This window comes from Equus przewalskii, chromosome 21 (assembly GCF_037783145.1).
Source record: "Equus przewalskii isolate Varuska chromosome 21, EquPr2, whole genome shotgun sequence".
In the NCBI taxonomy this organism is placed as follows: domain Eukaryota; kingdom Metazoa; phylum Chordata; class Mammalia; order Perissodactyla; family Equidae; genus Equus; species Equus przewalskii.
Window position 1 is genome coordinate 31,034,143 of NC_091851.1, and position 25,006 is coordinate 31,059,148.

General features: G+C 44.9%; 1 protein-coding gene and 1 non-coding gene across 6 annotated transcripts in view; both read right to left on the bottom strand.

Moving 5' to 3' along the window:
- Positions 1-568: 568 nt before the first annotated feature.
- The window catches only part of CHD6 (chromodomain helicase DNA binding protein 6), a 203,103-nt gene continuing 178,665 nt past the window's right edge, over positions 569-25,006 (bottom strand). For 4 of the 5 annotated variants that reach the window (XM_070589234.1, XM_070589235.1, XM_070589236.1 and 1 more), the window contains 9 exons: positions 24,121-24,337; positions 22,399-22,607; positions 19,698-21,281; positions 16,198-16,349; positions 15,593-15,799; positions 14,135-14,587; positions 12,082-12,273; positions 10,967-11,086; positions 569-3,733 (listed from right to left, as the gene is read on the bottom strand). In XM_070589234.1, coding sequence (XP_070445335.1) covers positions 2,837-3,733; positions 10,967-11,086; positions 12,082-12,273; positions 14,135-14,587; positions 15,593-15,799; positions 16,198-16,349; positions 19,698-21,281; positions 22,399-22,607; positions 24,121-24,337 — 4,031 coding nt within the window. In that variant the 3' untranslated portion in view covers positions 569-2,836. Of the gene's footprint in view, positions 3,734-7,114; positions 8,160-10,966; positions 11,087-12,081; positions 12,274-14,134; positions 14,588-15,592; positions 15,800-16,197; positions 16,350-19,697; positions 21,282-22,398; positions 22,608-24,120; positions 24,338-25,006 lie in introns of those variants that run through there. The other variant, XM_070589238.1, reaches the window with a different exon arrangement.
- LOC139078349 (U6 spliceosomal RNA) lies at positions 4,406-4,512 on the bottom strand. The gene has a single exon (XR_011531286.1). It is a non-coding gene; the product is annotated as a U6 spliceosomal RNA (small nuclear RNA).

Consider the following 25,006-nt stretch of genomic DNA (forward strand, 5'->3'; position numbering starts at 1 on the left):
GTCTGCTCCAACCCACAGAGATCCCACCCTCTGAAGTCCCAGGTGTGTGATTTGGGACTTCTGGAATGGGGCTTAAGGAAGTGGCCTTGTCGAGGCATCAGCTCTGTGTGTTCAGGCGCCGAGTCCGGGAAGCTGTGCTGTGTAGCACCCCCTTCTAGATGGCACCTGTTTTAACCAGGTGTTCCGGCAGGTCTAGAGACAGGTACGTCAACCCTCATGAATGAATACGTAACAGCCCCCAACACGGCAGCCAGCACAAATGGGGCACTGAGCAAAGAGAGCAGATTCCTGTGTGCATATGACACGTTCACAAAATGCCCAGGCAGCAGGAGACATCCAAGTGCCACTGGATTCCTCAAATACAAATGTGACTTCTAAACTTTTTTTTAAATTCAGGATCAAGACCACAGACAATTTATTATGTAAGACATGGGGTGAAGAATGATCAAGGAAAGTTACGGCTGAGAGTGACATGGAATTAGATGAAAAGGCTCAAGTTTGCTAGAGAGAGTTTAAATTTGGCTTTTGCTCTTGGAAACGAAAAATAATTATAAGAAGCACTTATGCCTTACAGAGCAAATAATCCACAGAGTGTCATTTTCATTTTGCAAACAGGGACACAACAGCAGTCAAATATAAGCCTAAACACCCCAAGAGTTAACATACAGGTTTGAGAAGATATAACAAGGGATTGAGCATGCTGGTGGGTTTTTAAATCAAATCCATATTGAACCCTGTGACCTACTGGAGGTTCTAAGTGGAACCTGGGGAAAGCAGCTTTTCCATATAAAACAACAACGACAACAAAGGAAACCCAGGCTCTGCTGGACGTCTATAATACTTATTTGCAGTAAGGCTTTCAAGATACATGAACTTTTATAGCATTTGTATTTTAAGGATTTAGGGCAAATACATTTTTTTCTACTTGATAAAAAGAAAATTAGTACTTAAAAGGTTCAAAAATATATTGATTGAGTGATTTTTTTTTACATAAATAAATTATATTGATTTTTAGGATTTAACAGCTGAAAAAACCCTTTCTGCTTCCACTGGAGGCAAAACTGAACAAAATGTTAGTTAAATAGAGAGAGCAGCATTTCTAAGAAATCTGTTGTCAGCATTATAGACCATCTATGCTACAAAGATGTTATTAAATAGGATTTACTCAATTACTGGATTCTTTCTTCTTATAAGATCAGTTACAGAATTTCTGATTTATATCTCTGATTCATAAAACCGGGACTCCACTTTTTGTAAATACATCTGATTGATATTTTCAGTCACGATTTAACAGACTTCTTTGAGATGCTCATTTTAACATTTACATAATTTATAATCCCAAATGTATAAAAGACAATGACAAAAGCATCATAAATAAATAATGCAAACTGAAATAGTTATGTCAAACTTTTGGACCTTCTGATAAATAAGCAAAACTGTAACAGAAAAAGTAAAAAATACAGTAAATTGTGACAACAAAAAGTGAAACTGGTACTAGTAACACTTCCAACATTTCCAACGGTCCTGCACAGCCCTGTGCCCCTAGAGTCCTGAACCATGAGCTTATTTCAAGTCTCAGAGTGTGAACTGTCAATAAAGAATAAGACCATCAGAAGGGATGGGACACGAGTGGGAAGGGAAAGAAACGGGGTAAGTGCTGCTCAGGCAGATGCATCCCAGCTCGGGAGCTGAGGAAGAATGAAAGTAGTGTTAATTTGCAACACAGTCTCCACTAATTTGATTTGGAATTTGAGTCCAACTGTAAAATATAAACAGAACAGAGAAAAAATGGAAAGAAGAAAAAAACTTTTCACAGTCGTATTATAAAAGGTGGTACACACGTTTCGACAACCTCAAATAACGTTGACAAAAGGCCCTAGTGAGTGTAAAAGTGTTGAGTGACTATTTTCTCAGAGGCTCCAGAAAGAGCCTTATTCTTGGTGAAGGAAAGCACAAACTAAAAACCCATTCGGCCCTGGTAGTGGTGAGAGCAATTCTTGAGAGAATGAGGTGAGGGCAAAGTGCTGGTCGTGTGCTTGTGAGCAGCCTGCGGCTCCAGGAGGGCGAGCCCCTAGCTCACCCCCATCGCTGGCAGTAACTCAAGGTGTGTGAAGCTTCCTCATACTGAGAAGAACCTTTTAACCTGGGGGAGGGAGAATATATATGGATAAAATAACGCCTAGTCAGTACTTCTTGCTGCAGGTGTCTGAAAAACCATGAAGGGGGAGGTTAGGTTACTACCAGCAAGGTTTTGTTTTATAAAGAAATGAATATATGCATTTTCAACCATTAGTTATATACTTCTGTCTATACTACTCATTTAGTAATCATGATAAAATAGGGAAATACTTTAACTAAAAAATATGCACCAGCACTTCCTTTCTCTGTGCTTTTCAGTTCCCCCATTACATTCTTCCCAGTCAACACAGCTCAGGGAAAAAAGAGCTACTCTCTGTCTCTTCTTCAGCCCTTCAATAGTAAATCCCTAGACAGCTTTCTTTTGCCATTTTTCCTCTTCAAATAAGTGGGAAACTTGGAAGAGAAGGGGGTAGGGCGTGTCACCAAGTACTGTATTAACTACGATTGCTGGAATGAACAACTGGATAACAGAATGAGAATTCTGTGCCTCCTAGACTAGGTCGACGACACTTAATCTAATGAAGTGGCAAGACCCTGCAACTATTAACATCTGTTACCATAGTTCTCAGACAGGAAATTAGGTAGGTAATATTACTTATGGAAACACAGGTTCTTATGAAGGTGAAGTGAGGGAAGTAACAAACCTTTATGGGATAAGAAACTTACAAGTCACAATAATTTCTTAAATGAAAAAGTTCTAATTGCTGTCACTGTTGGAGTCTTTGAGGCCCCCTTCCCTGGGCTGTGCCACATGGTCTCTATCTGGGGGCACACGGGCCCTGGATTCGGGGCAGTTCAGATCACTGCCTGGCTCCCTTTCTGACCCAGGAGCAGGCTCTGGGTTGGGGTTTGGGTTGTCTCCTTTTGTTTTCTTCTTCTTCCTCTTCTGGCTCTCCAGACCAACTATTTCAGAGTGTCTGGCCTGCTGCATGGCTGGCAGAGCCATGCCCATGCCAGGGGAGAGAAACATAGATGGGTAAATGAGTCCAGGAGACACTCCAGGGATGAGAAACGGGTTAAAAGCCACAGGACTACTCGTGGTTATTGCAGGTCCAGATTGATCAGAAAATGGACTAGGACCAGGCTTGTCTTCAGCTAAAGCGTCTGTTTTTACATCATGGCTACTTGGCTTGTCTTCTGCAGTCTTTTCGGTCGTAGACGTACCACTTTTCGTTGTGCTTGACAGAGGCGCTGGAGCAGTGGAAGTGCAGGTAGTCGCCATGGGTGCATTGAGGAGTCCCCCAACACCAAACATCTGGGGCACTGCGGCCATTCCTGGCAGCATCATGGGCAGCATGCTCAAGGTGCTTTTGACCTCTTCCCCTGTGGGCATTGTGGCAAAGCTGGCTGGGAACCCCACCAGCCCTGTGAGGGGTATGCCCGGCATATTTCTCATGTTCTGAAGTCCTACCAGGTCCATCCCAGCAATCAGTCCATTCATGAACAGTGGCCCCATTCCAGAGGGAGAGTCTGCCACGATGGCAGGAGCTTTCAGGAGCTCACTCCGAGGCCGCCTCCCTCTCCTGCGAGGACCTGCATCTCGAAGAACAGGCTCAGGCAGGGTATGATTGAACTTGTTTTCTGGGAGAAACCCCTGAAAAAGGACAAAGAAACACGAGATGCTGAAGGTTACTGGATGGCGTGCAATCAGCAGGGGTTCTGCACTGACCTATCTTGTCCCAGCTCCACGAAGGATCCTAGAGTGGGAGCACCTCCTGCCTACCCACCCAGAGTCCAATGGCTCTCTTTCCTAACTGCACCTGATGGGCTTCTCCCTCAGAGGCCGAGAGCCTGTCACCACCACACAGCGCTTCCAACATGCTCACCACGCAAAAGTGGCGTCCACCGTGTAAAGCTGTGACAGTGCTGGCAGGTAGAGACCAGTATGAGAGATGCTCAGGTCTTAGTCAAGACTTTAAAAAATTTTTTATTTACTTTTTTCTTAAAGATTGCCACCTGAGCTAACATCTGTTGCCAAGCTTCTTTTTTTTCTTCTTTTCTTCTTCTCCCCAAAGTCCCCCAGTACGTAGTTGTACATTCTAGTTGCAAGTGCCTCTGGTTGTGATATGTGGGACACCGCCTCAGCATGGCCTGAAGGAGTGGTGCTTGGTCTGTGCCCAGGATCTGAACTGGCGAAACCCTGGGATGCCGAAATGGAGTGCGCGAACTTAACCACTCGGCCGCGGGGCCGGCCCCTAAGACTTTTTTTTTTGATTCAGATATAACTGACACAACATTGTATTAGTTTCAGGTTGTACAATGTAAAAAAAACATGGAACGCTTCATGAATTTGTGTGTCATCCTTGTGCAGGGACTATGCTAATTTCTTCTGTAATGTTCCAATTTTAGTATATCTGCTGCCAGAGTGAGCACAGTTGAGACTCTTGTGGCTGCGACCTCTTGACCAGATCCCAACATTTGTCTTCCTCATGACACTGGAAGGTTTTTAATTGAAGCCACAAAGCAGAGTAGGTGAGACAGGGTTCTGGAGCAGACAGACCTGAACTTCGATCCTGACTCTGTAACCCCCTAGCTGTGGGACTCAGGCCAAGTCAGTTAACCTCTCAGAGTTGTGGTGACAAAGGACAATAATATCATCTTGTAGAGTTACTGAAAGTGGGGTGTTGAATACATGACCTGACCACAGGAAGAAGTGCTCACTAAGGGACACTGTGAGTTGTGTGTGTGCCCCACTTCCCTCTGGAGGGCAATGACTCTGACACAAAACACGCTGCCTATGTGTTTGAAGAAATGAAGGCACTCTTGAATAAAGCTAGGGAAATACATCAAAATAAGTGATGTTCTGATTTCCCTTAAGGGAGACAATCTATTTCTCCTCTGCTCAGAGGTTTGCTCTCCAGTTTTCTTACTCCAGAATTAAGCCCTTCTGCTCCACGTGGAACTGAACTGTGACTGTGCCTGGGACTTACCGCTCTGCTTGCCCACAGGTCCCCTGGCACAACACCTTTGAATACTTTACCATCACACATCTGGATGATTTCGCTACACAGAACCAGAGGAGAACCTACTGCTTTAAGAGCATCCGTGAGTGGCAGGCAGCACAGTGGAGAGAGTGCCAGCAGGGAGTGGGCCTGCTGCAGCTGCATATGCCCCTCCTCTGTGACGGGCTCAGGAACTTGTGGAGCAGAGAGGACCTGGCCAGCCCCCTGCTCAAGAACTTGCTCTCCTAAAGCTCATGGTCCGGTTGCAGAGGGAGAATTAAATCACTGCAATTAAAAGGTATCTAACTGAATGCATTTCAAAAACGGCGTGAATAACCCTCAGATGAAGAGAGAAATGTTTTCCCCATGGAAAGGGAGGCATTTCTTTTAGGACTCAGCATCTGTAATGCCTAAACCCCTCTGGGTAACTGTGCTCCTTTCCTTCTTTCCATTACCCTCCACTTCTCACCAACATCATTCAGTTTATCAAGGATACATGTCCACAGTGTTAAAGGCAAATTACATTTCTGTTGCTGAACAGTCTGTCTTTTTTACACAGAGGAGCATAAAGACAAAGCCCTTTCTTGTGGGCCCCTGGGAGTCATCTCTGCTTTCTGAGCCACACTAAAGGGAAGCAGCCCTAAGTATCCAGGATTCTCCTCCTCCTATTCTTGTCACAAGTTGCTGTTCTATCACCTTCTCTCTTTTTTTTTTTTTGAGGAAGATTAGCCCTGAGCTAACTGGTGCCAATCCTCCTCTTTTTGCTGAGGAAGTCTGGTCCTGAGCTAACATCTGTGCCCATCTTCCTCTACTTTATATGTGGGACGCCTACCACAGTATGGCTTGCCAAGCGGTGCCATGTCCACACCTGGGATCCGAACTGGTGAACCCCAGGCAGCCGAAGTGGAACATGCGAACTTAACTGCTGTGCCACTGGGCTGGCCCTTATCACCTTCTCTTTGATCGCAGAAATGGTGAGGCTAAAGATGTCCAGGGTGGCCTGGAGGGATCTGTGACCAGATTCGCCCTGGAAAGATGCAGGTCACTATCAGGGCTGGGATGTGGAGATGGGGGTGGGGTCAGCCCCAAAAGGCCCCTGCACAGGGCAGGAGGTGGGAGGGCTCAACAGTGAGGCTCCCGGGCATGATGCTGGAAGAGCCCATGCTTCTCCACGGCTGCCTGCGCTGCCTTTCAGGATTCTAGGGCGTTTGTGTAGACACCTTCCCTTCCTGAGAGTCTGGAGTAAGGTGAGAAGTAGCTGAGACCTCACCAGCCCACAGCTTCCTTGTCTTTGAGGCTCAGAGGCAGGGACCCAGCTGCACTCCTCAGTAGCGCATACTGAACGAGAAAGGAGGTCTAAGTCTCACTAAGAGACACCTGAAGGGCCAGAAAAACCCTTTTATTAGGTCGGGAGTCTTAGAGAATGTAGAGAAAGAAGGAAGGGAGGCTAAGGGTATCCAAGGGCTGAGACTGGTGAACAGGCCTGAGAGCAGTTAAGAAATCTCTTTACAACCCTCCCAAAGACATCTACTTTGAACTCTAATCCAGTAGCTCTGGTGCTTCCATTTGGTTCACTACCTCTCCTTTCCCCTGTTAAAGAAGTCAAATCCTTAGAAAATCCAACAGATCTTTGCTTAAGGGGAGTCGTAGAGCCAGGGTTAGCTGGTGACACCCGTTCAGGTTTTCAGTGCGCTGAGTGCACGTGTGTGGTGGACTCCAAAATGAGAAGCAGCTGGGATGCACTGATTCCCACAGCAGCGAGGGCAAGTGGTTCTCAGTGGTGCTAAGGAGGGGGCAGTGCTAACAGGAGGAGCAGCAGACTAAGGACAGCCTATTCAAGGAGCGGTTACCCTGCCTCAGGCGCTGTGCTAAGGGCTCCATCTGCATGATCTCAGTTAACCATCACCCCGACCCTGTGGAGTCAGTACTGTCACCACAACCATTTTACAGTGAGTTTACAGATTCACAGACACATGAAATATGTGCACTTGAATGTTCCCAAATCTCCAGAAATAATTTTTTTTTTTGAAGTCTGACATCTGTCCTTCAATTTCCCAAAGAATACTAAAGAAAAACCAGGGCTTCATGGGCAAAAAGCTTTATGATGGTCACTTTTGTTTGACTGAGGAGAAACTCTTCTCAAAAAGCCTTGGTTTAGCAGAAGAGGGAGAAACCTCTGATACTGTCAGGTTTGGTGCCCCTTCTTTCTTACAAATCAAGGGGGGCGGGGGCAGGGATTTGTGCCTGGGGGCACAGCTTGTCAGGGACAGAGGAGGCTAGAACCCAGGCCCTGCAGCCCCCAGCCCAGGACTCTTTGCATGCACCACACCACACTCATCTCATTCCCACGTGACCAGCCACCTACAGTCTGTGAGGCTGGTTTGTTCTGGAGTGTGCTGGGTGACTACTTGCTTTGGTTCAGGGGAGGATCACTTGGGGAGCAATTCCTGCCCGGTTCCTGTTTCTAGAGAGACAAGAGGACTTGATGGATTGGGGCCAAGCTAAAAGCCTAATTTCCTACCAGTCTATGTTGAGTCCATTAATGCAAATCGCCTGATTCTGGACTACACCACATAGTCTCAGGCCTGCTGGGCACACCACCTCAGCGCAGGGTAACCACAACTTGACCACAAGGCTTTTCCAGGCCCTCTTCCCTGCAGCCTACCCACAGCCAAGAGCCAGGAAAAGCTGTCGGGGTGTGTCTTTTTCCTTTATACCCACAAATGTTCCCTCATAACTCTCCAGTGGAAGGGCATGTTCGATCTTAGAAGTCTTTCTGTTGGGAAGAAAACAACTCCAGAGCTTGATGAATAACGCCTCTATCTTATTTTCAAACAATACGCTATAAATCAGACGTGCTTTAACATACTTTATTTTGAGCTCATCAAGGCATTTAGGACTGGACAGCTCACTTAAGACAGCCTGCGACCTGCAGACAGACCTTTGGTCTCCCTGGTCCTGCCCACTAAGTTGAAGTCACACTCCTCAGGCATCAGGATATCCAAAAATGTCCCTTCCCTGCCCTTGTTGAGAACCACTGACGTAGAGAGAATGCTGGGACCTTTCAGACCTTGGAACCTGCCAAGAAAGCACAAGCTGGCCACCTTCTCCCCTTCAGATTGGGAGAGCAGCAGCAGAAAGGCCCCACGGTGAAGAGAACAGTTCTTCATCTACAGCAAAGCAAGAGGCATGCTGGCGGAGGAAGTCGGCTCTCACCACTTCCTGTGGGAGGGAGAGTCACTCCAGCCCCCCAGCTGCTGCCCACCCTAGTCAGGTGCCCCTCCCAGCAGCTCAGCGACCACACACAGTGGCCACGTCGGGCTTTGGCAGCTCTCCCGCCTGGTAATTATATAGGCTGGGAACAAACCTGCTTCCTCTTCCAGGGGAGCCTGGGGAGCAGGCAAGGAGAGCAGGGAAAAGGAAAGTCAGAAGTTAAGTGACATGGGAGGCAAATCTGCTTTCCTAGCTGATGACATGGGCATCCCAACCCCAGAAGAGTATCTTGCTTTACCAATACATGGTAGCATTTATTCCAAGGCCCGCATATTCAACTCTAAAACTTAACTCCTGGGTAGAGATGGAGAAGCAGGTGGTGACCAAAACTTCCTTACTCCTCCCAGGAAGGTTGGCAGGTTCAGTCAACAAACATTCACTGAATGAAAACAGACCTAACAACCAAATGCAGTGTGTGAATCCTAATTTAAAAATCTTAAAAACAAAAAAAGTAAAATAAGACAGGAACTAGCTCTCATCGACATTTTTGGGACAATAGGAAGTCTGAATAAGGACTAGATGTTAGATATTATTAAATTCACATGTGTGATAATGGTAACAGTTATACAGGAAAACATTCTTAGGAAAGCATGCTGAAGTATTTAGAGGTGACGTGTTATCTCTGCAATTTAGTGTCAAATGGCCCAGCAAGAATCAAACAAAAAAACTACACAGACACGTAAAACAAATATAACTTACAGAGATAAAATATATGAGGTATGTGCACGTGCACACACACATTTGATGAGCGACCACTATGAACCAGGCGTCCTGAAAGCTGAATTGCGTGGCCTTGCTGCAGCCTGTGGATTGCTAGGTCTGTGTAGCTTGCCCAGCTGAACCACAGCACACAGCAGAAGGAGCTGAAGGAAGACGTTCTTTGTGGCATTTGAATCTGTTGCTAGAAGAAGGGGTAGGCAGACCCTAGAGGGCTCCTGTCCCAGGAGGAGCCGTGTGAGACATGGGTGAGGGGAGACGAACCCTCCTGGAGCCAAGCAGAGCATTGTGCCAGCTCTTCCCCATTGGGAAGGCGGAGCAGCCCTGAAGACCAGGTGGACAAGTGCTTCCTGTTCTTGCCTTAACTGCAGGAAAGGGCCTCTGAGGCAGGGATTGTGTTTATTTAACAAAGGTGGGAAAGTGCATCTCTGGTAAGAGGCTGGCTTGCAAGAACAGCTTAGAAATGGGTTTTCTGGCAAGGGGTCAGAATCTGCAGGGGTGTGATGAACATTAATTTCCAGAGAACATGAGGGAAATTGTTAGACGTGCAGAAACAAATGAGAAAGCCAAAGGGGAAACCACATGTTTTTTTTTGACAAGTCTCTAAACCAAGAGCTCAGACTACAACAAAGCAAGAACTGGGGGTCTCTACTGGACGACTTATGGAGACACTGTGTGCTAAGACAGAGAGAACGTGGGGAGGCAGCATGACAGGGTGAGACAGACAGGAGAAGAACTGAAGCTGAATCAGCTGGTGCAGCACAAGCAGCTCTAAGAAAAGGGGTTGTAGGGACAGTTTTCGAGAATAAAACAAGAGAGGGGAAAAGAGGGCAACTTTTCCAATGTGACCAATTTTCTAACAAGCAGCCCCCCGGGGACTGGCCTAGGCTTCCCTCCCACAGTGGCTGCTGTGGAGCCACAGTGGCGCACGGAGACGAGCGAGAGCAGCTATGCAGAGCTGCCCAAAGAGTAATCATCCAGGTGACAAAATCAGTAACGTTCCTTGAGAACATTAAGTAACAACTTCTTTGTGCACAAGGAGGAGGAAATGACAAGGGTGGGTGGTCTTTGAGAGCTAAAAAAAGAAATCATATCCAGGCAATCTCACTAAGAAGGGAATTAATACTCAAGCAAAGCCATCGTTGGCAGAGCACTGAAGACAGGCGTCCAGGAAGCATGCGGGTTTGGGGAATAACCCAGGAAGAGCAGATCCCCGTGAGGACCTTCAGAGGCTCCCTATTTGGGCAGAAAGCACCTTTTATGCACATTTATGTATAATTTGCCCAAGCTCAACAGATTTTCAGGTTGAAACGTTATTAGTGCCCCCTAGAGGTTATGCATTTTCTATTTCAAATTTGTACTCATCTGCAAACTATAATTAACTCAGATTCGTTATACAAGAAGTATTTTGCAGATGCCTTTGAAGTCTCTTCCAGGCTTATGATTCTATAATAGGAAAAGGGCAGTGCTCGGAGTCAGCTGTTTTTCATTGCCAGTGAGGACACCAGAAGGAAACGTCTTAAATGGTAGCCAGGAAAACTGAGATTAGAAAATGAAAATTTCCAATAATAGAAGTTTGTTGAACACTTGAAACAGACTCCTGACAAGAGTTAATGTATCTTTTCCCTGTAACTCTCCACAAATATGGAGTAAAAAATACGAACTTTCGGGAATGGTTTAAGCACAAACTTAAATGAAAAGATAAAGGCTGAAAACAAATGACTCCGGGAAGTCATACCACTGCCCAAGATGCCCCAGCCCCACTTATCACTACTTATCAACTTTCCATACTGGCCTCTTGTCCTCTCAGAAAATGTCACCCAGCTACCCGCTCCCAGCTGGTGATTTGTTTCTATGAAGGCTTGGCTCTACCATGACATGACCATCTTCCTTACCCTCAGTCCTGGCTCCTTGGAGACAGCAGGAACCCTCTCTTCTCCGCTCAGGGAGTTGACATCTAATTTTCCAGGTTCCTTACAGCGTGGCCTCCTCTGCTTTGGTTTGTCTGAAAAATTCTAGGAGGCAAATGGAAATCAACATTACATTCTGTCACAGATTCTTCTGAGGAGGTTGGTGCTTTTCATCTGGGTTTGCTATTTTCTCATTAATGACCCTCTGCACAGGACTCAATCAAGTTAGGCTGAAGGAAACAGCCACTTGGCCCTCAGCTAGGCTCTCTCCTTGAAGCAAGCATTCCTGCAGTAAGCTGCAAAAACAGGCTGTGTGGGCCTCCTGGCCCTCCGGACTAGAATACCCCAGCAGACCCACCGTCTCCCAGGGCACTGCTTAATTTCTAGCCTTTTCCTCCTAATCATTTTCCCAATTCTCTCTCCACTGCCACCTACCTGGTGGGCTTTGTCTATCTATGTAGGGTGTGCATCCGTGAATCCATTCTCCTTTTTTTCTTGTGAGCTCTCCACCTCTCTATCTTATTAATCAGACATTCCCCAGGACAAAGACAGTGGTGGGGTAAATGAGCAAATGAAGAAAGAAAAACCCAGAGAAGACATCAGTGCTCAGGAGCCCTCTCCTACAGACTCCTAACCTGGAGGATCTATGGCAAAGGCACTGAGAGGACTTGAGGAAAAGTCCCAAAGCAGTAAGTGTAAAACATCCCTGCAAAGTAGTGACATATTAACTTGAAGAGAATACACAAGAACGTTTTCATGAATTGGCAGCATTTATGCAACCTAAAGATCTCTCTGTGAGCTTATGACACTGTGTGGCAATTCTGGAGAGAGAAGGGGGCTGAGCCTAGGCCAGTTCTGTCCTCATAAGATTCTGCATGTCTACCGCTTGGCACAGCATTCTGACATGCACTGTAATTTCTATTATTGGAAAACTTAATCGAAATCTAAACGTAAAAAAAAAACCCCAAACTTTAAAATGATGTTCTTAGTTGACACAGATTTCTCCCAAACTTCCTGGCCTCCCTCTGCATGCTCCTTATCAAAAAGGGCATCGAGTTAGCAGGAAGTAAGCCGCAGTCTCAGGCAGCACCAACACTTACTGCTCCAAAGCCAGGAACTTCTAAGGAGTAGTCAGCCTGTTGTCTCAGCCAGTCAAGCAGACTCTTGCTGGGAATGGCTTTCTCAGCCTGGCTGCTGGCTGCTGGGGCTGGCTCAGGGGCCGAGGTGGCAGGGACTGGCCCTTCTGGGTGTGAGGTGCTTAGGGGGGCCGGTCCTGGGTCTTCATGGACTTCCTGGAAAAAGGAAAAACAATTATGTGCAGTTAATCACGACAGAATGAAAACTAGTTTCTAAAGGAAAAACACATAAGGTGTTCTTTGACTCTTTCTATCTATTTCCACCCTAATATTATAGTCAAGCACTGCACGATGACATTTCAGTCAACAACGGACCGCATATATGACGGTGGTCCCCTAAGATCAGTACCACAGAGCCTAGGTGTGTGCAGTGTGCTATACTATCTAGGTCTGTGTAAATACACTCTATGATGTTCGCACAACAATGCAATTCTCAGAACGTGTCCCCATCCTTAAGTGACACATGACTGTACTCTGCTGGGTTTTTGAAAGAATTATGACCCACACATAAACTCTTGCACATGTTGGCTGTTCCCTCCACCTGAATGTTCCTCTCCTATTCTTGTCTACCTGGTAAACTTTAATTACCCTCTACCTACTCAGGTTCAGTGTTACCTCCTTTGTCACCATCACTGACAAACCCAGGCGATACTGGCTGCTCCACTTCCTGTCCCCCTACAGCACGCTCAGGTCTGCACCCAACAGAAAATGCCACATTGCAATTTACTTACCCATTTCTCTCTCTATAGTTCAAATGCCTATCTTACACATGTCTGTATTCCCACTGCCTATAACTGGGTCTACAAGGTCAGTGCTAAATAAATGCTTGCATAATAAATTTAAAAAATACTCTGTGGCCAAGGGAAAAAATTTATCAGTCATCCCATTGGATTTCTACGATCATTACAGAGAAACTATGGCTTTGTGCCCCTACAAAATGAGACAAGCTTCTTTAAATCTTGCAGTACTGGACAGGGAAAAAAAGCCCTGCCACTTCAGTTTCCCAAATTATATAGAAAGTCTAAGAGGAAGACATATTCCAAACAATATGCCTTAGTAATAAAGCTCTAGACAACAAAGTCCATGGTTCTCTGACCTGCTACTTACTAGCTGGATAATCTTGGGCAAATTATTTAATGCTCATAAGCCTCAAGTTTCCTCCTCCATAAAATGGGAATAATAACGGCACCTGCATCGCTTTGTTGTGAGGATCACATAGGACAAGCAGGTAAAACCCTGAACACAGTCCCTGGCACATAGTAAGCACTTGACAAATACTGGTAATTATTATTCCTTTAAAAATAAGAAAACATGAAATGTGGTTCCTGTTTTGGAGCTCAAAATTCAATAAATAGGAAAAACCAAAATACAAGGAGAAGTCAATGCATTAAGCAGTCTAAGGGGATCTTTCTTGATCAGGTGTACAGTTTCCAACCTTTTCTGCTCTTTACAATGATCTCCCTTGAGTTTAGAATGTCTTAGTGTGATCTCAGTGGATCCTCACAGCAACTCTCTGTGGTAGACGCTGCTGCCCCACTAAACAGAGAAACAAGGTGAGGCTTGGTGGTGTGTTCAGTGTTGCCTAGGAAATCAAGTAGTAGAGCCAGAATCAACATTCAGGAAGTCCTGACTCCTGTTCCTTCTCCCCAGCTCCTGGAAAGCCCACTAACCTGGAGCAACGCTGCTGCAAACTCAACCCTGCTGTCTTGCTCTTCTCATTCAATCACCAGTGGCTCTTCCGAAACACTGGAGGATTTGGATTGTTTCTATTTGAAATGATAAGACCTCCTGGCTCATTTCTCCAGGTTGCATGCAGACTAAGGGCCCTTAATGGATCAATACCTATTTCTAGAAAAGACTAAGAGCAGCTTATAATGAGGACATAATGAAAATAAGTAGGACAACTGATACAGGCATAAAAGATCTATAGACCAAAAACTTTTGTGTCTGAGGAAGAAGGGTTTGTTGCTCAGTGTAGAAAGGTCGATGTTTTTACTTAATGGCTTCATATACCCACCAAGATTCCTGCCTGAAGTGTTTGCTCCTTCAAAAAGATGAGGTCCATCCCTCCTTCAACATGTTTCCGTCTCCCTCTCCGCCTCCTTGAGGCAGCGTCATCTCTTCTGAGGCTTCCATTGATGATCTGTCCGGTCACTGGGTGAATAAGGCCAGCTTGTAGAATCCCAGATAAGTCCATGCCAAGGGCTCCTTGAAGGGAACTGATAGCCCCAATCTTAGGGGTGCTGGTGTTCACTGGGAAAGGTGATGTGGCTCCTGGGGACCCCTCTGATGTGCAGGAGAGGTCCATTGCTGACTCCCCATGCCAGCCGTTGAGGACGATGGGACGGTGCCCATGGGTGGCAGAGAACTGTTCCAGGCTCCGAGCCTTTGCATCCCTCTCCACCTCAAACTCGTAATGACGTCTGTGCTTTTGTTCATCCTTTATGAATACTGGAGCCAAGAAGCTCTCCTGTGAACACACACAAGTGGCAAGAGGGGTGTGAACACCATTCTGTGGCTGAATGCCAGTGCTTCCCCAGGCCTGACTGCCTTGGGCCTGGTAGGATTTGTAGTCCTCTTCTGTGAGGTTCTTCTAACTCAAGCCTTCTCAAACTTTAGTACCAAATCACCTGGCTAGCTTGTTAAAATGCACACTGTACTTCAGTGGGCCTGAGAATCTGCAGTTATAACAGGTTTCCAGATGTTGCTAAACCTGCTAGTTCATGAACTCTTGGAGTTGCAAAGTTATAATTTGGGGAAGCTCAACCTCAGCTGTACATCAGAATCAACTGGAAAGTTAAACAAAAATTCCAAAGCTCAGTCCACACCCTAGACCAATTAAATCAGAATCAGCAGCTCTTCAAGGCCCTGGTGGATTCCAATGTGTAGCTGAGAGTGAGCACCCAGTGTGCTGACAACATATCGCCAATGAATCTTGAGTTTTGAGTTTACAAAACTCATTCCTGCTTTGATTTCCCCTCTTTCTATCAGCTGCCATCCTTCTCTTGATCCTCCAAGTGTTGAACACATGGATCCATTCCTGCCTCCCTTTCCTTATATAGCTATTAGTTATTGCATCATGCCTGCCACTTCTCTCCCCTTTATTTGTATCCACCCTGCCACTAATCTAGTCTAGAACCTTTCTCTTCATCAGGCTGCACTTGGCCTCCCAACCTCTGAGGCACTTCCCTTTCCTGATCCTCATCTCCCATAAATCTGCATACCACTCCAGTTGAGCTGCAAAACGCTGCTCTCATCATCCATTTCCCTGCTCCAAAACTTTTAATAGCTCTCTGCTGCCTACAGGATAAAATCCAAATTCCTCAATTAACACTAATGGCTTTACAAAAACAAACAAATAAATAAATCAATCCTATTCATTCAGTAAATATTTGTTGAATGAATGACTCAGTTGAGAAGCGCAAAGTGTCTCCTATTCTTTGTTTCATGGTCAACACCATTCTCACGGCCGCACCTTCTGGATCTGGGCCACCAATGCTGCACCACTGCTGAAGCTGTGTTCTGATGCCTCTGGCTCCGAGAGGCTGCTTCGAGAGCCAGCACTGCTGGTTAACACAGGGGCAGGCACTGTGCCTGAGGGCTCATACTGCTGGCTGGAGGGCCACTTCCCCTTTAACACCACATGGCAGATATTATCTAGGCGGTTGATTATCACGCGATCCTATAAAAAAGAACACAACCTATGAGGGATAAGTACCAAGTTACCCAAATTCACTTAGTCCCTTGAGATCAAGCGTTAAGTTTTCTAACCAGAAGGAGCTGATTAGAAAAGAGCACACTCAGATGTACCCACTTTACAAGCCTTAAAATAATTTCATAGCCTGCAGGATGAAAATTAAAGTTACAGTGCTGTAAATATGAAGACAACTGACACTTTCGTCTTACGGTCTAATTAGTCAAGTGCATATATCCTTAATGTTCAAATGTTACATAACTAATACCTTTTAAAGATATTAAACATCTCTCTCAGTCTGTTATTCAGAAATACTCTGAAATGTAAAGATAAAGGATTCAAAGCTGAGAATGCTTTGAGTGGGGAATGCAAGCTGCAGGAGGTACCTTTGGCCACTCGGAGAAGGAATAGAGGGTTTTCTCCTGGAGCAGCTGAGCGATGGTGGGAGCCCGAGCCTCCTGCAAGTCCTCCACCAGGTCTCCTGTGATGCCCGATGTCGAGCTCTTGCTCTCTTCTTCTGAGTATTTCCCTGGATAATCTGGGAAGAAAGGTTAAAAACACTCATTGGGTACTTGGGAGATAGTAGTGATCTGAAAGATCAGGGCATCTGATCGTGTGTGTGCATGCGCGTGCGTGTGTCTGAGGAAGACTGGCCCTGAGCTAACATCTGTTGCCAATCTTCCTCTATTTTATGTGGGATGCCACCACAGCCTGGCTTGACAAGTGGTGCTAGGTCCATGCCTGGGATCTGAACTGGCGAACCCGGGGCCACTGAAGCAGAGTGTGTGAACTTAACCACTATGCCACTGGGCCAGCCCCTTGATCTCTATTATTATGATTAGTCCATTCTGTGCTAATTTATTTTAAACTGAATATTAATTACCATGCCTTCTATTTCTAGAAGAACCTTACCAGTTAAGCCATAAAAGCAGATCCTGCTCTAGGGCTACCTATGCAAATCATCTGATAAGAGTTTGCATCTACACCCCAAGATAACAACAACAAAAGAAAACAGAAAGGATATTTTTCTCTGTATCCAAGAGTGAGAGGAGATGAATGACCACAAAGTCACAAAGTGACTTCTACACTGGTATAGTGGGTAAGAGGAAACTAAACACTGTCATACTTTGATACATTTGAAGGGACAGTCTATGAAATGTAACACAGCTAGAGACTGATACTAATGATGAAGGATGAAAAGTCATTAAACTTACAACAAAGGTAAAATAGACCTGATTCATATAAAAAATGATGCAAAGAAACCTAGAACACTTAAATTACTTCACTAACGGAAAGAAATGAAAATGCAATTCATTCTTTCAAGCTTCAGTGGTGAAAGCTTATTATCAATGTGAAGTGGATCTTCAAAGATTCACTTACCAGTAATGACAGGGAACTAAGAGAGGGTAGCAAATTATCCAGGGCAGGAAAATTTGTGAATCTCCTTTCTTGGTGGAATGACAAGGAATGTCCAACCTCTGAAATGTGAAGATGTCACTTTTGACCATGCAACAAGTCTCCTAGGGAGCTGCAGGGACACCTGACCATGAAGAGGGCCTTACCAGGCCAGAGGATTCAAGGATAAACAAGATAGATGAGGCCCTAGCCCTCAAGGCTCTTACAGTTTCATGAGGGAAAGACAGGAAAATGGTGATAAATGACTAACTACAAAGATAAACTGTGGTAAGTGCTATAAAGGGAAAGAAACAAGGTGCTGAGACAGGGAATAAGAGGGGAGAAGTTACTGGTAGAAGGAAAGGCTGTAGAGAGAGCCTCTCGAAGGAGAGAACACTCAAGAAGACAAGGGGGCAATGGGGAAGGGTATTCTGGAGATGCTGCGGAACTAAGAGCCACCCAGGGGAAAAGTACAAAGATGAGGTGGGAGGGGTAGAATCATCTAGACTATGCTAAGTCCTTTAGGCCATGATGGACAATTCAAGCTTTATTCTAGATCCAATGGGGAGCACAACTAAAAGGTTTTAAGCAGAGGAGTTGGATTTAAGTTTTAAGGAAAACCAAATGGTGTGTGAGAGAAAACCCTGGAAAAGGAGCCAGGAGACCTCGGGGCTGGCCCTGACAGCTGTACTAATTCCTGCTCCTTCAGCTGTAGATTTCCAGCCTCAGAAACAGGGCTAACCCTCCCTGCCCCACCTACTCCACCTCTCATCTGTGTGGAGGATCCCTTGTGATGTCTGCAAAAGCACTTTTAAAAGCAGTGGTGCAAGGGATCCCCACCCACAGGTGTGCGCGATGCTCATCAAAGCTTATCAACTTTACTGCTGCCTTCCACCCCAACTCAGCACTGCCCCCAAAGGACATCAGTGCAGGACCAGTCCTTCTCTAAACCATACTCTTCTTTACCCTGTATTCATTGACTATCTGGATTTCCAAGGACTGATTATTTGGTGATATTCCCTACAATGGTACAAAAAGCAATGTGGGTTTTATTAATTCAACACATGATAGTGATCCTTTGTGGCCTCCATGAGAAGGATGGGCACAGTCGTAGACTGGTTCCTCCTGGGTCAGTTGGGGCTACAAGTCGATTAAGCTGCTTTCAATTCAGCTTCTCTGTCCCTATCCCAGCTAGTGTGCAAATTTTAATTTGAGTTCAGAACTCTTCCTATGACAGTCACAAATCACGATGACTAAAACCAAAGGTGGGGTACTTTAAAAATAAAAGGAAGCTAGTTAACCCAAGGGAGTTTAGCTTAGCTCATCTCTCTTCCTCTTTAATATAAAGTCAGTGCTCCAGAAGGGAGAGGCTGTGTCTAAATCCCTGAGCATCGCACTCGGCATCGGGCCAGGCATGAACGGGAATTTTTTTTTTTTGGTAACAATGAGAATAAACAGAACCATTTTTCTTTTTTTTTTTTTCTTCCTGCTTTATCTCCCCAAATCCCCCCGGCACATAGTTGTATATCTTAGTTGTGGGTCCTTCTTTGTGGCATGTGGGACGCCTCCTCAATGTGGCCTGACGAGCAGTGCCATGTCCGCACTCAGGATCCGAACCAGCGAAACCCTGGGCTGCTGCAGCGGAGCGTGTGAATTTAACCACTCGGCCACGGGGCCGGCCCCTAGAACCATTTCTTGTTCACCCTAATATGCCCTCGTGGGTCTGAAGAAATTACAACAACAGTAATGAAGTTAAAACCCATTTGTTGTTGCTCAGGATCTCTAATCATCGTATTTATATCACTGCAAAGCATATAAAAATCTCAGGGCCATCTAGATTCTTAACATTTTAAAATTCCTTCTGACCTGAATCCTTGTCTAAGATTTCCTTATTTAAAAGATCAAATCTATTCATATTTTTGTCATGTTACTTGTAATTTTGTTACTTTTATTTCTGTTGAGTTACTGAAAGGAATCTAAACCAAATGCACCACCATTAAATCACAGGGTTTTGACAATGACATGAATAAATGGTGCTATCTTTGCTCACCTTAATAAAGATCACATTTATTTGTAGTTTTGTGGAATTCCTGAAAAATTAACTATACCTATATTAAATTGAAGGTTCCTGACATTCCCAGGCTGTTCTACTTTAACCACTGTGAAGCACCCTATCTAGCCCAAGAACAAATTGCTTCCCCTTGACACTGCTATCTAGCATCTATTGTACAAAAGCCCACAGTCCCACGGCTGTGTTCAGCAGCAAAAGGGCTCTGATTGTCTACAATCATCTTCAATTGTCTGGAATGACCACAGTTAAGCTACTCTGTCTCAGTTTCAGACCAATGCCTGTGACCTTTGGTTTTAAGCACATCATGAGTGTAGGTAGGTCGTTTCAGAAGCTGTAAAACTCCTAACACTCCCCACTTGCTCTCCTTCCCTGTCATGTGAGCATTGGCTTATCCAAAATACAAGATCCCACATACTGTACCTTGATTATGGCAATTTCCATCTCTGTCATAATCATCTTTACTCTCAAAATCCATGTCTTCTGACTTGAGTTCACTTCCTTCAAGAGTATATGTAAGGAAATCTTTTTTCCCTTCTGCATTTTCTTTCCAAGGTTCTTTTAAAAGTTCATGCTTCATTTGAAATGGCTCTGATGGAATAGCAGTCGGCTCACCTTCCATTGTGATGTTATTAGTTTTGCTTTTGTACAGGTCTGGGTTATAACCCTTGGGTTTCTCCACTTCAAACTCATCATTCTCGAGGCCACGTGTCCACCTCTCCATGTGTTTGCAGTGACACTGACAGGCTGCTTGAGGAAAAGCCCCTGGCGGTCCAGGATTCTGGCTTACGGCTTCCATGCTTACTTTCTTGGCTTCATCTACATGGAAGCCTAGGCTCTTTTCCCTTGGGATATCAGCAGTGGGTTCGGCTAGATGCAAAACCTCTGGCCTTTCCCTCATGCCTGACGCCATGTCTAAGTTTTCCTCCTCATTTTCCTCCTCTTCCTCCTCCTCATCACTGTGGTTCTGACTCAAAATCAATTTATTTTCTAAACTTTTGTTTTCTAATAAATCAATTAATTGCTGATCCGATGACAGGTTTATTTTGGAGTCACAGACACTAAGATTGCACATATCTACAAACCCGCTTTCATTTCCTTGATCCAAGGAACGGGAAGCTAAGCAGTGGGCTTCTAGCTGCCCGATGCTTTCAGGTCTCTGCCCTGCCTCACTACAGCAAAGTTCCCCTTCCTTTGAAAGAGACATCAACAGATGTTTCTCATTTTTAATGTTCATTTGAGCTACTCCTGCTTCTAAACTATCCATCAAAGAGGGACCTGAAGCTAGTTCTGCCTCATGGCTGCCAAGCTGGAGGTTCCCATCTTTGCTTGCTGAGATGGCATCAGCATCTCTTCTGGATTCTGTATTGGTGCTTGGGCTCTCCTGAAAAGAGCCTAGCTCTCGGCTGAGAGCCTTCTTACCATACATCACGCTCTCTAAGGACTCAGGGAGTAGACTGTCATCATGGGTGATGGAAATGACATCCTGAACTTTAGAAATAAAGTTTTCACAAGTCATGTCAGATAGACTGCCCCCAGGTGGATTGAGATGATCACCTCTACCTTCTATTTTCACTAGATTCTCAGGTTCACTTTCAAGGGACTCTGAAGTCCTGTTCATTTGAGTATATGTAAGGGATTCATATAGTTTGGAGTTGGTCTGGTAAAGGCAACAGAGACTTTCTGGTGCCTGGGTGTCAGTTCTTTTATGCTGGGCATAGTTTCTGTAGGCGTCTAGGAAGGAGAGCTGAGGGTCAGTCATGATGTAATAGTCAGTGCGGTTCAGCCCATGTTTGGCGGTACCAATGAGCAGGTCTCGATCATGCTTCCCACACTCCCACCAGACTGGGAGGTAGAGGCTGGGCCTGCAGAGCTGGAGGCGTTCGTGCAGCTGGGGACACTTCAGCACTTGCTCTCGGACCTTCCGTAACAGTTCAATGCGGTACAGAGTTCTTGCGGCCCGTTCCTCGGTGATGGGTTCAACGTAGATGGTGGGATCTGGGGCACCTAGAAAGGTAAATGCAGAGCCTATCACTTAAGGCAGCCCTCGGACACTCACTGCCCACCTGAGCCCCTGCATTTTTGGTCTTACAGTTTAACTCCCTGGCTCCTCAGCATGGCAGTCTTAGGTGTGTGTGCCCCTGCTCAAAAGAAAAGCTAAAAGAGAAGGGAAGGTTTTTATGAAACAAGGACAGACCCAGTGCGGGTGAAAGAAGAGCATGAAAACTTCAGTTCTGGAAATAATACTAGTTCCCATTCAATAAGCATGTACGATGAGCCCGGTACATGCTACTTACTTCTCACAAAAGTTCTATGATACCCCATCATCATCCCTGTTTTAAGGATGAGGAAGGAGGCTGAGATAAGCTAACTTGCTCAAGGTAGCAGAACCAGGATTTGAGTCCAGGTCTCGTCAGTGTGACTCCGAGGTCTAGATCTTTCCAATCTATCCAGCCCGTGGCTTTAATGAAAATGTAGTAACCATGCCACAGGGGGGCAAAAGTTGGGACATCGGTGCATGCTGTCATCGGCTCAGAACCCAACCTGGACAGGCTCAACGTTTGTTTTAGCTTTCCTAAAACATAATCATCCACTCCAAAGCAACATTATCTACAAAGTGAGGCTGAAGAGGGACTAGGAGGAAGCTGCTGCAAATTCCAATCAGGAAGAAATGTCTCAGAAGGGGTGCCTGTCAGATCAGGGGCTGTTTAAATGACAGCCACTTACTTTCTATAGCTACGAGTCAATATACGAGAAAGTTAAAGTTATTAAGATTTAATCTAAGGAAGGTGCAAAGTTCATAATAGGAGAAATCTCTCTGAGATTAAAAAAAAATAAAACTATATTTTGGAGAAGGTAATTAATAGTAGTCCCTCAATATTTCTGTGAGGTTTTAATCTCAATTTTAATTTTTGTTGGAGTTACATAATTTTGGGAGAGATATTTTATCTTATGAGGGTGGACCCAATTAGAAGTACATGAATTTGTGAAAACCCACTTGTCTTTACTTGAATTCTTCAGGTAGACTTCACTTTCATAACTACACCTCAAGTAACTCTGTACCTCAAAAATAAGCCTGTTGTTTCCTTGTCTCATCTGGGATAGACTCACAGAGCTTTCTTACCACTATCTTTCCATGCAGGCAGATGACAGACGTTCCGGCACATGGCCACAAAGCTATAAAAATAGTGTTCCAGGCTCTCATCTGACTTCTTGTCCAAACGGGAAATGATGCGGAACTGTGTCCAGTCAAAAGTTTTCTTTTCTTGATCATAAACAACACCAAAAGAAGACACTGTTCTGTAGAAGTCTGCTTGCTCTCTCCTAGTCCACCTTGAGATAAAATCAGAAAGGGAGAGAGAGCTGTTTTTCCTTCTTTCTAACAAAAAAGCCAACAACTATTTATTGAGCGTCTACTAGGAGAGCCCATGACATTAGGAAAGTAGCTAGAGCTGGTCTGTCTGTTCTGTTTATTTTTGTTTAAGTGAAATTGGGCTGAGAGGATTACAATAAAAACAGCCTATCATCCTACCACCTCTTTCAACTTTTTCTTCTGCTATTTACCTCTTTATTTCTAAATCATGTGTACATACTTGCTATCTCTTGATTCATCAATTTTAGAGATTACCTAGTTAATTTCCTCTTGTGGGAGATAAAGAGTTTCAAAATACTATGTATGCTTAACTATTTTGCTTTATACCCGCCACCCCCCCGCCCCCCCGGCCCCCATATGACAACACAGAATCATAGAATCCTGGAGGGACCTTCCAGACCATTAAATTAACCTCCTTTACTTTACACATGAGGAACCTGGTCCAGAGAAGGGAAACAACTCCCTCAGTCATACACCTCCCCTGATTCCCTATCTCACACTGGCTTGCTTTCTGGTTTTATGTAGACAGGGTGCCCATATCAATTATCTTCTCTAGGATACAAAGTTTCTCTGGTCTTAATATCCTGCAGGATTAAGATAATGACTTAAGGGAGCTGAACTATTATACACCACCACAGTCTTTACGAAGGCCTCTTGGGCACGGTATTCTCCACCTCCAGAGGGAGTCAGGCTAGGAGTAGGGTGGGGAGGTCAGAGGAAGAGTAAGAAACAGGGAAAAAGGGGCCCTGCCCTGGCTCTTCTCTTTGGAGCTGTGAAACCTGGGAGAAATATCTTCCCTGAATTACCAAATTCCATAAAGCCAGAAGGAGTACATAGAAGTAACTGACTTCACTTATGTGGCGTTCTTTTAATTCACTAGATGTTACAGCAAGGATAGAGAGCTATAAAGACCTAACAACTGGGACTTTGTTGATATTTTCTGGTGGCATCATTCCTAGCCTGTGCTGTCCTTCTGTAGCCATTTTTAGCTAACTCTCACATGGACAAGTAACTCCTGGTTATATTTATTTTTCCTTCTGCTAATTTTCCTTCTGGGTTGGCATTTTATGGTACTTATTGCTCTCAAAGGCTTGATAAGGACTGGTAGGTATAATAAGGCAGCTTTAAATGCATACTATTCACTTTGCTGCTAAAGCAACACGGTCTGATATATGCCAGTGTGGTGTTTTTAAACTATATCCCCAGAGACTGGGGTCTAACTTACAGAAGAGGGTCAAATTAGAAAGTCATAAATGTCTGGGAACTGTGAACAGAAGGTACCCTAGATTTCATCAGACTCCCCAGGCAGCACGACGACACTGTCACAGCTGGAGGTTGGATTTAATTAATTCTGGAGACAACCTAACTTCACATGAGAACATCAAACATACTTGTCCTCCAGCTATCTGCTTCCCCTCTTGTCATCTTTACCCACTGGGCAGCTCAGCATGCCTTTGTGGCCATTGGCTTTACCTCTTTTGGGCTTCTTTGTTGATGAGATCCATTTCTGAGGTTCTCCTGAACATCTCTTCCTGGACCCAGTATCCTTGGTTACCTGGCCCCAGAATTTCAGGTCGGCAGAGCTCCTTGCGGTTGCAGCGCTGGTAAACAGTGACCAGACGTCTGAGACGAGCTGTGAGAGCAGATGAAACTGGCCAGGGCGATTTGTCTGGGTCGGAGCCATCCTGGGCTTCAAACATCAGTGAGGATATTAGTATTTACAAACAGAACTAAAATAAAGGTGACTGGTTTTTCTGGTTGTTGTTGTTTTGTCTAAATAAAAACAAATCTGACTCAATAACTTAACCAAAGTAGCTCCTACTTAACAATCAGCTCAGGAGCTACACACAGCTGGAGGGGCTGCAACTGTGCTTTAGAAACAGCTTTAGGTTGTCGTTGGCTCTGTTATCTCTCAAATACAACTCTACCTGTCTCTGGGGGCAGAAATGACTTGAGGACCTTACTCTAAGGCATCAGAACAAGTAGACCCTCTGTAGCCTTCTCCATGTAAAACTATGGGCTTTTGTGTAGCTGGGCCTTCCAAATGCCAAATCCTCCATTAAGTTGGAATCAGAAAAACAAACACACACTAACCAAACCAAACCAAACCAAACACCCCTAACTTTGCTCCAAAAAAAGAGAAAAATCAATGAAACCATGATTCCTTTTTATCTCTCAGACTCCATCCTGACTTCAGATATTATCATTCATTTCATGTTTGAATTTCAGTGCCAGGTGGGGGAAGCCTGCCAGAGCCACGTTAAAGCCTCATGTGTGACTGCAGGAGAGTTTGATGAAGGTCAACTTACTTGGCTTTTTAAAAGAGCCTCCTTAAAAAACAGCATTTTTTATTACATAT